This window comes from Fulmarus glacialis, unplaced genomic scaffold (assembly GCF_000690835.1).
Source record: "Fulmarus glacialis isolate BGI_N327 unplaced genomic scaffold, ASM69083v1 scaffold44396, whole genome shotgun sequence".
Classification (NCBI taxonomy): Eukaryota; Metazoa; Chordata; class Aves; order Procellariiformes; family Procellariidae; genus Fulmarus; species Fulmarus glacialis.
This window is the reverse complement of record NW_009219597.1, coordinates 26,288-38,771: the sequence shown is the minus strand read 5'-3', so window position 1 is coordinate 38,771 and position 12,484 is coordinate 26,288. Positions and strand designations below refer to the sequence as shown.

At 37.8% G+C, this 12,484-nt stretch overlaps 1 protein-coding gene across 1 annotated transcript in view; it reads left to right on the top strand.

Moving 5' to 3' along the window:
* Positions 1-1,374: 1,374 nt before the first annotated feature.
* LOC104078693 (vasoactive intestinal polypeptide receptor 2-like) overlaps positions 1,375-12,484 on the top strand; it is a gene marked incomplete at both ends in the record, with an annotated part of 37,325 nt that continues 26,215 nt past the window's right edge. The window contains 2 exons of the mRNA XM_009580428.1: positions 1,375-1,506; positions 12,123-12,230. Coding sequence (XP_009578723.1) covers positions 1,375-1,506; positions 12,123-12,230 — 240 coding nt within the window. The remainder of the gene's footprint in view (positions 1,507-12,122; positions 12,231-12,484) is intronic.

The following is a 12,484-nucleotide window of genomic DNA, read 5'->3' as shown; positions in this document are numbered from 1 at the left end:
AAAAGTGCTAGAAATCCTAATTTATGTTAAGGATCTGTACAAATTCACTTTAAAAAGAAAAAAAATCTGCCCTGAAAACATATAATTTCAATAGTGAATATAGAGAAAAGGTGGGAAAAAGGAAGTAAGGATGTTGTAGATGGTGAAATGAAACATTTGGAGACAGATTTTCTTGAGTTTTCGTAACAGCTCCTGCTGTTACGCTTATGGCTATTACGCTGTATTTTTAAAAGCTGTGCAAGTGGCTTGCCCACAAGGAGACTGCAGAATAACCAGGTTCTTAGTCCCTAACGCTGGGTCCTAGATTCTGGGTCCATGATGACAGCTTAATTAATTAAGTATTGCCACTTAAAAAAATAGTATCTCACGAATCAGATACTATTACCAGATTCTGCTATTAAATGTCTCCTAGAAAAAGTAAGGGAGAGAAAAGGGGAGAGAGAAGCTTGGAGAGAGACCACCCTTTTCTTGGTATTACAAGTGTGAGGATGACTGAAGTACAGCATAGTCACATTTTATTTCATTATGATGTTATTTCATTTGAGCTAATCTCACTGTCCCTTCAGCTCCAGTGTCAATTCCTATTTCCCCATTTGTCACCTACTACAGCAATGTCTCCCATGCAGTCTTTTATGGATTCTGCATGTTTCTCTGTTAGGCTCTGTCTGCCTCTGTCAATCCAACTGACTTCAGTACAACTTCCCAGTGTCCTGTTTCTCTCCCCAATACTGCTACATCCCTGTCTCTTCCCATGCACATAAATAACCCTTTCTGAAAACCAAGGAATTGGGGGCAGGGCTATAAAGCAGTAAAGGCAATAGTGCTTTCATTTTTAAGGGAGTGGGGTTTTCTTCCTGTGTAGCACTTGCTTGAATCAAATAATCATGCTCTGGGGCCTTCAGGAGGTAAAATATACATGGTGGAAAAGGGAAGAAAAGCAAAATTTACCAAGTTAAAGAGAATGCAGTTTGATGGGTTTTCACATTCTGTGATTTGTATTAAACTTTCAGCTTCCTAACTTACTACAAAAGCAAAAAAAGCAAATGTGTTTACTTTCCTGCTTCAGTTTAACTCACAGTTTTTCTGGAGGAAAAAGTCTCATGAAATAATATTGGTGAATGCACTAGAAAGTTAAATATTTTCTTGTAAATGACTAGTAGCCTTGAAAAGCCACAGGAAGGAGCCAGTGAATGCTCTAGTAGATTACTTTAACATTTTGTTTTGAAATATCAATGTGTGAGAAGCTAACATGGGCAATGACTGTGTCTGCAAAATGCCTAGTGCACACTTGGGCAAAACCAGTGCCAGTTAAAGTTGTGGATTTCATTATTGGTAGCTGCATCCTTCTTAAAGCATTTTAATTCGTGTTTCAAGACCCTGGCCTGTTTGTTAATTTGACACAGGTGAATGGTGTCCATCCAGAATGCCGATTTCAGTTGGAGATTCACAAGGAGGAAACAAGGTGCATGGAACTTCTAAAGAATGCAAAGCCAGTGGACTACAAGGGTAAGAAAAGATAAGCTGTAATGTAGAGACAACTGGAGTATTCAAGATTTTCTCCCTTTACGTTCTTTGCTTTTGCAGTTGCCGTATTTATCTGCTTATAATTTTATGTATTTTAGAATTTATGCAGATTTTGCATTAAAGGTACAGCTGCAGTAAGCATGTCGTGAGAGGTGTGCCAGGTGCTAGGCACGCACTGGGTGGGACGCTAGATGGGAGCAAATGCATTCTCATGTTTTAAGCTGTTGCTGCTAGTATTTTCTGACTGGCAGAGAAGCTGCAGGCTGGTGATGACAGGACCAGCAGAAAGAACAAGTCTGAGGAAAAGTTGAAAGCCTTGGATCCAAGCATCTTTCTCTAGCTATGATTGAAAGTAAAGCACTAGCGGCAGGAATGATCTCTGGGTTTCCCAGGCAGAAGATGTTTCAGACAGAAGATCAGATTCACACCCAGAGTAGCATAGAGTCATGCAAAGGAAAAACTGGACAGTAGTGTTACATTCAAAAAACAAATTCTCTCTGTTACTTTATTGTTTTTATTTTCTCTCTACATAGAAAGATAAATATATAGATACAGATATGGCCAATTGTAATTTAATAGAAGAAAGAAGGAAGAGGGGATGTAGTTTATTATTTTTTTAATTTTAGATTTTACTAGATTTCCTTGCTACATTTTCATGCGAGTAGAACATAAGATCATGAAAAATGACATTTTTCTTGTAAGCTGGAGCTGCTGATAAAGCCATTTGTTCAGCAACCAAAATACGAAGGCAACAGATAAATCTCGACAGCCAAATGAAAAGCAAATCTGTAACATTAAAGTAGCTAGTGCAAAACTTAGTTAAAAGTTTTTGGCTTTTTAAGAAAGTTAGAAGGGTGTATTTTATTTTATTTATTTATTTATTTATTTTTAATGACAAAGGTATTAATGTTTTATGATTAGTTATCTTTTGTAAACCGTGTGCCATAACTTGTCAGCAGAAAGCAGTCTCTACACACCTACTGGTAAAAAGGTAAAAGTGCTTCTTGGAGTGCTTCATTTGCATACGTTACCTGCCCAGCACTCCTCTGGTAACATGTAAAATATTGAAGGGAAGGGTGGGCTTTCAGTGAGACTTAGAAAAAGGGGAAAGAAATTTTAAATCTAAAGGCAACTGAACATTTTTCAGTTCAAAATACAATTTTGATTTTACAAAGTGATGTCGCATCTAAAACTAATCATTAAATTTCTGTTGTTAAATGATCTTTACGTGGCTGGAAGTATTTAATTTCAAATTAGTTCTACAAAGCCATAAGCCTCATCAGTGTCCTGCCTTTTGATATGGTAGTCCAGGTATGTATCATATCAGAATAACTGGGCTCCTTGGAATACTACAGCTCTTGCAGTGTGGTTGTTTTCCTTTGGCTGAATTAGGTGATACAGTGTATTTGTTTTTTCATATTCAATCCTTTTTGAATGCACTGTGAAGATGATTATGATACCTCAGGGACCTGCCATCTGCAGTGCCCTTTGAGCATAAATATGAGTCCCAACTCGATGCTTTCTCCACCTCTCTTCTTGATTTGAACGTGTAACTCCCTCAGTGCATACTCTACTATCAATTTGTATACAGTAGAGTAATTAAAAGGATCATCAACAGTTTGTATTTTACTATACTTTTTCCTTTTTGATTAATCCAGATCAGTAATTAGAAAAATTATGATAACAGTGAATAATTTACATGGATATCTCTTCCAAGCAAAATCTTACTGGAATAATTGATCTACATTTAGATTTTTTTATTTATATGAGTGGTGAAGAGAGATGGCTGTAACATAAATAATACTAGTGTGAAGCCAGATGGAGAAATAATTACTAGCACAGCTTAATGAATTAAATCTTGAATTAATAAATCCAGTATTATCTATTACACAGTTTTGAAAGTCAAGATCCACTTTTGTGTTCCAGATGCTGGGCTGCTCCAAGGGTATCCTTGTGATGCACACCAGTTTTATTTTGGGTTCCCTAGGGGAAGAAAGAAGTTTTCTGTCAATACTTTCTTCACAGCCTCTTTCCACTGGAAGAGGGGCGCCTCCTGAAGGCAAACTGCTGTGTAAGAACTTCATATCTTGGAAGGAGACAGTATGTCTGATGGTGATGATTCAGCCAGCTAAGTAGTGATAAAACAGCAGTGGAAGGATTTATATGTTTAATTGAATGCCTGGCTGAAACTAAGGGAATATTCCATTTTGTAGGAGACTGGAATAAAGCCCCTGTGGTATGTATTTAACTGTATGTTTAATGTTGTAGGAGAATTTATCCTATGCTTTATGCTATAGATACCTTTACCAAGAACCTGTTCAGAAGAGCCTATGTTAAATATATACACTTGCATTTCCAAAAATATCCGTTCCCTATATGTCCTTATTTTCCTAATAAACTCTCTGTATTCATAAAAGATGTAAGGAGTATTTTGAACAGAGACTTGCAGATTGTAACAGTGATAGTCTGACTGCTGATAAAGAAGAATTGCTAATGAAAATTGGCAAGCTGGAACTAGTCCAAGTCCTAGCTCCACACCTAAAACTTGAGGTACACTTGAAACATAATTCATTACAATAGGTTCACAAAACCTATTTCACTTTTTCCTGAATGGGAAAGATGGTTATACCGCCCTTGTCATGCTTTTCAAACTTTAGTATGTGCTACCTGCCTCAAAAAAGCTACAAAGAAATACAGTGGAAGGTCCTGTGTAGAATTTGGAAATAAAGGCTCACTGAGATTTTCCACAGGAGGCTTGGGCCTCCATTAGCAAAATCAGTGGGAATTTTTTCATTAACTTCTTGGGCACCTGAGAATCCTTCACACCTCTATGTAACATGCCTCAGAATTTGGCTGGCATGCACAGCTACTGAATTTTCAAGGATCCAAATTTTATGGGACAGGCAGTTTCTTCTTTGGCCTAGGTGGCAATTATGTATGGAATACCTTATCTAATACTTCTCAGCTCCCAGTTAGGGAGTCATAAAGGAAAGAATTAAAGGCGATGGTGGTATTTTTTTTTTAGATAATAAAATGATGTTATAGTCATCTTACCTGAGCTGCCTCATAACGTGGGCTGAAGAATTTCACTGAGTAATTTTTGTAGTGCACCTAAAATAATTGACTATGAAGTCTACAAAGGACTTGCTTACTTCATGGCTTAATAAAACAATAGTGTGTTTTGCAAGGAAACACCGTATAAACACTGTGTAAATATCCTCTGAACAATGCTAAGGATATATTAAAACCACAGGACCCAGTTTGTCTAAATTCTGCTAATTTGCCAACGTCAAACTGTTAGATGTCCGGACCTCCTGCTTTGCACCCATTGGGGGATTTTCAGGCATTAGCACATACTCTTCCATTAGCAGAGAGCATTACACTCCATTTAGGGAAGAAAGTCACTCTACAAAGATCTGTGGCAGTGCCTTCCTCTCTGTAATGCTCTCCAGCAAATCTAGTTGTTTATTTTATGAAGACTGCATTAGGTTCCATCTGCATTTGTTTTTCTTCTTTCCTTCTATAATTTGACAACTGAGGTATGGATGCACCTTAGCTGGAATCCTAGGAGAGGACTGGTTTTTTGCACTCTCATTTTTGGAGGGCAGATCTATTCTAAACAGCTCATAATAGCTACAGGTTTTGAGGTCTGTATGGGAAAACCCCACTAATTTATCTTTTACCTACTACCCATGGCTTGTCGTCTTAAAAAAATAGAAAGCTCCCAATAAAAGTGATTGAAAACACATAAAAAATGGCCAATTGCAAATTTCTGTCTTTATTCAGTATTTAGAATTTTACCTTATAAAGTAATGGATTCGTTTCCATTCACCTTGAAATGAAAAGTGAAATCTTATGACCAAAATGTTAAAGCTCAGTTAGTAGACTTTATAACAGGATTCTACATCAAAAAGTTCTAAAAAGATCTCATTATGAAAAAATGAAGTCTGGGGTTTTTTTTTCTTTCCATTTTGGACTGAGTGGCTGCACAGTTAAATGAGTCTTTTCGGCTCTTGCTTTCCAAAATGTGTTTTTGTGAGACCCATATGCCAGACAACATTTTTAATTTTAGATATGGCATCCTAACTTTGAGGAAGGGATGTAGATGGAAGGAGAAATGGCTTTGGAAAGAACTTCATAAACCTCTCAAAGAGAGGCTTAATAATGCAGCTATAATGGGAAATTAAAACAGACAGGACTACCAAAGTGGTACTCTCACTTATTGATAAATTTAAAGCAAGAGGGACCAATGTCACTCTGTAACCTAATCTTCCGAATTACACTGCGAGTAGAATTTCACTCAGTGATTCCAGCACTGAGCTTATGATCTTGTGGATGAAACAGAGCACATCTTTCTGAAAGCTCTTCAGAATGGTGGGATGAAGATTCAAATGTTGGACCCAGGGCAAGTTGTCCAAAAGTTAGTTTATCCAACTAGCCTCTGCTGTTAAGGTTATTTCTCCAGTAAGAAAGGTGCCTGTTTTGCATTCCAAACCCACACATACACACACACATATATCTCTGTATCGTGCAAAAGAAGGACTGACTGTGAGCATAACTAAGCCAACCTGATGATCACTCTCTCCTCTACATCAGTAAATAGGAGACTTACACAAAGCGAGATGAGGCCTTTCTTTTGCTGTGTGAAAAGGAATCTCCTCAGGGTTCCCCCTTTCTTAATCCTCCAGTCTCATCAAAGTCTTCCATCAGTTTTTGTTTGTTTTTGCAGCTATTTTCTCTGTAAAATGAGTCAGTAGTTCAGACTGCAGCGTTGCTTAGAGTTATCCAAGGTAGCATTAAAGGTAGAATTAAATGAGATAGTGGGATCATGGAACTTCCTTTCCTGCAGCATCAGTAGCTCTTGGCAGGAAACTTTAGCTTTCTTGCATCTCTGTGCTGCTGCTTTTTTAGCTGCAGTACAGACATACTGCTACTTTTTGGTTCACACATTTTTTAATGAGAGGAGCTGAAGGGGCTGCTTTGAATGTTTGTCTATTTGGGCTTCCATTAATTGAAGTGCCATTGTTAGTGACATCACATAAAACTGATCATTTTTATGGTGTTGACAATTCTGGGCTTTGTGGAAGCTATACTTAATTATTTGAGGGCAGAAAAGAGGCAGAGCTGGCGCATCTTTTGAGGAGGCTGGGCGATAGGTGAGAAAGAACCTTGAGTGAAAGGAGTTGCCTACTGAAAAATAACCAACAGGAAATAAATGATGAAGACCAAGAAAATGTCCTGATCAGCCTTATTCAAAAATATCACATAATAAAGGTTACTAAGAGTGACAATAACAAACTTTTTTGGAAAGAAGAGAGGCAACATGTGGCTACAGATACATTTTACAATTTTGAAAGTCTGAAATGTCTACCCCCCCAAAAAAAAACATAAATAGAAATTCAGCAGTAGACATTAATAAATGGCATTTGGAGCCCTGAAAAAGGAAAGTGCACAGCCATAAGTGTATTTATTGTGTTTTTCAGAAGATTCTGAAAGAAATACTGCCCCACATAGTTTTGCGCTTGAGTCCTGATAAAGACAGCTGTGGCCATGGCGGTCTACTCTTCATGACATCCAAAGTTCAGGTACCACAAGGAAGCAATCTCGAATACCAAAGCAGTAAAAAAGCTCCAACTAATACAACAAATAGCATGTGGGTTAGACATAATCCAAACTAACAGAAACATACGGTCCCAATACTTTACAGAGACTTTAATATTTTGTGGTGGGGCTTGTATGAACAAAAGATTGATATTTAATGATATTTTTTGAAGAATGTACAGCATGTCTAAATTGGGGCAACATGAAGATGAAGGTACCTCTTACAGCTTTGACTATACATCCATGAATATCTTTCCAGATAATAGAAAACGGTGTTCTTATGTTAAGATTAGAGTGCTGTCCAGTCATACAAAAATAAATGCTATTGTCTCCAAAGAACATTTAGAGCAATTGGAAAGCAGGATTTACTTGGTAGAAAATTTGGATGGAAATGTGTTTTCTTTTTCGGAGGTTTTTTTTCAAAGTTTTTAGCTGGCAACTTCCATATTTCCTTATAGTACCCTAAAAATGCGTAAATTACATTAAAAACTAAAATTGGGATATAGATTTTTGGTTCCTTGATGGGAAAGTGTTCTTCAGAAAGGAAGTAAGGCATTTCTTCTGAAATGTTTCATTTAGTGAAAAGCCAGTAATCCCCTAGAAATCTCAGTAACAGTATTTTTGCCATTCCTGGTCATAGGACTGGCTTTTGAAAACCTATAAAACTGCAAAAGTTTTAGGTGAATATGAGATAAACTCTACTAGTTTCATCATTCTGTTTAAACAGTTAAATCTGATGTATACTGTAGCCTTCCCAAATGCTACTTGCTGTGTATGAGTAGTTTTTGTTGAGTAGCAATTAAAAAAGTTTACATTTGCATTTCCTCAGTATTTCTGAATAATCAGAGCTTGTATACACTCCGTACAATTTCACAACAGTGCTTTAGTTCAACATAGGCATATTGGAGCTGCTTCTTGACCGTTTTGCAGCCGGGGTTTTCATTTTCACACGATTGCAGGCCGGCAGCTCCTTGCGGAGGGGGATTGGGGGCCCCTGGGCAGGCAGGGCCTGGCAGGTAGGGCCTGTCCCACCCCCAGCCAGGGGCAGCCAGAGGGCAGCCAGGGGCAGCCCCAGCCCCGGGCATCGGGCACCTTCCTGGGGTAGGGACAGCTCAGGACATTAGCCTGCAGGTGGGGCGTCTGGATCCGGCCTGGTGCGGGGAACGAGGGCCAGACACAGCCCTGAGATGGCCAGGCAGGGCCGTAGTGGTGGGTCGGGCCCAGGCAGAGGCAGGCACAGGCACCGCTGTGATGAAGCTGAAGTCAGCTGCGGCCACAACATCACTGAAGGCCCAGACTTGGGCTTAGATGGGACCCTGAGCAGGGGGCTGGTCAGGGCCATTGAGGCCTGTTAGTGCACTCAGGGCCCTGACAAAAGTAGATGGCAAATGACTTTAGCAAAGTAGCTTGGAGCAACGGTATCTTTGCTACTGTCTTTTTCCTCTTACCACTAAGCAGTTCTGCTGTGTGTTTGCTTTGCTTCCAGTTTGCTAGCTTGCTATTTCTCCAGCGCCTCCTTTTCCTTTCTTTCTTACTACTTGTGTGAAAATGCAGAAAGAATTTCAGTCCGTATATGTTCATAAATTCTCATGCGGCCTAAATTACATGCTGCGGCGTGCAGACCTACAGTCTAGAAAACATTGCCCATAAGAGGTGAGATTGTTTCTGCTTTGTCAAGTTAAGTACAAAAATCAAAATGTTTCCCTGTTCAAAAAATAAACCCTGGACTAGCTGACAACTTTCTGGCTGATTTTCAAAGCACTCTCTCTTTGTTTCATGTATCATGCACGCCTAGACAGTTTAAAAAATGCTAAACCTCTCTTTGAATTAGAATTTTTTAAATCCAAATGCAAAGTGCCACCTAGTGGTTAATATATGGATAAAATGTATATATAAACAAAACTTTCCAGTACAAACCCAGTGTTACACATTTTTATAGATGAAGCAGCACATGTAGGTGAGCAAACTTGTTGCTCAAAGACGGGATCTCAGATAGCAGGATGATAAATGTGATGGCAATACTTATGTAGGCTGAAAAAATGAGAAACCAAACGTAGTTTATAATCTGTTGCGTTTCCTTTCATTATAAAGTATCTGCAAATGCATCACAAGTATTAAAGACCACACATTCAAATAAAGTAAGTGATCTCATTGAAACTAACTAACTAAGAATAGCATCTGCAGTATCTGGAGGAACAGGAGGGAAGAGCAGTAGAGGAGTGACACTGTAGCCACACTTTTCAGCGAGTCATTGAGCAAAGGTTTTCTGGGAAGATTGATTATTTCCTTGGATATGCTGCAAATGACACACCAGAGAAATAAATAGTGCAAATGAAGAGGTTGAAAAGAGATTGTATTATATAGGGATACAGGGAAATTCTTCTAGACACCACAGAAATAGAGATGAAGAACCTTTTTTTTTCTTTGCTATCTTTATTAGTAGGTAAAGAAGGAGGTAAAGAATATAGTAGTAGAGATGCACAGGAAAAGTTATGGAACTAAGATGGATCAAGAGCTGGACTGGTTTTATATGTGTACATATCAGGGTGAAAGGACAAAAACATTCAAGACTTGAGAATCTATTGAAGCTGGATGCAAACAGAGACTAAATCAATGAACGAACATAAAAGGATATAAATGTACATTAAAGTACTTTTGACTACTTAGAATAATTTTAAAAAAATATGATAAATAAAGAAAATTGCAGACTTATGAAAATAAACACTGGAACAATTTAAGTTTTGTTTAAAATGTGAGATATTTTCTATAGAATTATTGGTAGAATTGTTACCAGAACTAAAACTTAAAACCTTGTTTAAAACTGCAAATAAATATGTTTTGTATCTTAATTGATTAGTATCTTTTGGAGATAGAAGGAAAGAGGCTTATATATGCAGGAGATGGGTAAAACTTCCAGAGAATAAGAGTGTACATAATGATTTTATGAAATGCGGCAGTGATGGATGACAGTCCAGAAATCCTAACACTGAATGAATTAATAGCTGGACAGAAAGTAGTAGAGAGTGAGTGAGGAGAGAGTAGACTATCAAGCTTGATCAACCTAGATATTCTATGTGCAGAAAGAGACACATTTAGCATAGCATTTATCGCACCTTCATTTTCCAACAGTGTAGGTATTCATAGCACTGTAGACTGCTCTGTAGTCACTGGGGAGAAATAGGCAATTGTTGGGAGCAATTAACCTGGCCTGTTTTCATGTGTTTTTGGATGAAGTGAATTGTGCTTTGTCACCCTCTGACAATATTGCATATGTCGTCATTGTTGTAAAAGGATACCATGGTGGGTAAAGAGCGGTATCTACTTGAAGACCTGTGAAACTCACCAAGGTCTCCAGTTGTCCCACATCTTGAATTTCCAAGATCAGTGGGAAATTAATTAGTAGTTTCAATTTTGCACAATTAAGCTCATGCTGTACAATAGAGATATATTGTTGGGATGGAAGAGACAAATTGATGCAAGTGTAGTAAGAACGGACTTGTTAATCATATCCCATCTCTGCCTGAGGGTATGTTTTGCTAAGAGAAGAAAACCATATATGACTGCAATGTTGTCAAAAATGTGTAGTAATAGGAGGAGGGGCAAATGAGGAAAGGTGTGAGTTGAAATCCCAGGAAAGTGCATATTGTGTAACAGTTGTACTTCTAACAGCCCCTAGCAGCGCACCAGTAACACCATCATTTCAGCATTCAGCCCTAGACCAGTTTTCAAAAGCACACTGTAGTCATTCAGTGACTATAAATGCTTCCAGGACATCTCAGCACTTTTATCAGATTTCCTGTACCATAATAAATAAGCCTGTAAATATACATAAATTGAGGCTTAATGTTCTTCTTGGAGTTCTGATGACAGCCACTCAAGTTTCACTCTTATGATTGTTGATGCATCTGAATGTAGTCTAGCTGTAGGAAATACATTTTTTGTGTTATTTCATCTGTTTGATTTAAGGAGTCTGAAAAAGTATCATTCTCTCCTGTGCCATAGATGCCTGTAAAGTTCTAAAATACTGAGGAAAGACTAATGTAAAAAATACATTTGCCAGAAAACATTAGTGACTTGTAATGTTTTAAATGTCAAAAACTTGTATACTGGTTTCCTTCTGCAAGCTAGCTTCAAGATCTCATACAAATTCTGTTGATTAATTTGTAAAGGCCTCTGAACTGTTTGCAGATTACTGTAGCAAATCCACCATTTTACAGAGAGTATACTGAACAAAAGGGAAAATTTGTGAAAGTCATCAGCTTTTATGGGTGTGCATTAACACTTTCATGACTCATCTCAGCTCTCACTTGTTCGTGGAAATGGGGATGAACTAAAAAGGTCCGAAGTCGCACAAGATGCTGAATATTCTTGTGTACTCCAGGGCTTGTTTATGCTGGCTCAGGCAGTACATCCATCAAAGATACTGCTTTTGAGCCACATTTATAGAGACATCAGCACGAGCAAAACTGTAACAAGTAATTACTAGTACTACTACAAAGCACGCCTATAACATTTTATGACCATCTTTCCTGAAATAAATATACAGACGCATTCTTTGTTCAAATCTCTGTTATTTAGTTTAGGAGAGATTATTTTGTTAGTCCATGCCCATTGTTCCAAAAATTCTCTGGTTATGACGCGCTCCCATTGTATTTGTAATGCTGAGTCCAGTGAACTACTTTTACTTTTTTAACATTTTCTTATCTTTTCTTAGCATGATCCCATCAAAATGATGTAGTTTTAATTTTTTGCAAACAGTGTATTAACTGACCTAAATATAAGCTGGTTAATCAACAGATTCTTATGATTCCCTTAACATTTTCATAGAAAATACCATCTTTGCAACTTTCTTGAAAGAGTCTAAATTTTCCTGAAACAGTCTAATCTTTCTTGAACTACTCATCCAAAGCTTCCACCAAGTCTTTATAAGGTAAATACAGTAGGGTGATTCAGACCAGACTGAGCTTTCAAGTCTGTTACTGCTGGTTTTGTTTCAGGATGTGTTGGAGTTTGGGATAACATCACCTGTTGGCGTCCTGCGAAGATTGGAGAGACTGTCACTGTCCCTTGTCCAAAAGTATTTAGCCTTTTTTCTGGCAAACCAGGTATTTCATTTTAAGGCGTATTTTTGCTGGCTTCTCTTTTATAACATAATATGCTAAAAATAGGGTGTTTTTTCGCAGTTTAAGGTTTTAATTTTCTGTTTAAGGAATTAAAATAATAGATTCTTAACGGAGCTGTTCATGATTGATACATCATGAAAAGGCCAAATAATTGTCTTTGTGGTCCATATGGTGTTCTTTGAGTCAGATACTAAATATATATTCTGATATAGTGACATTCATCAAGGCTGAAGACA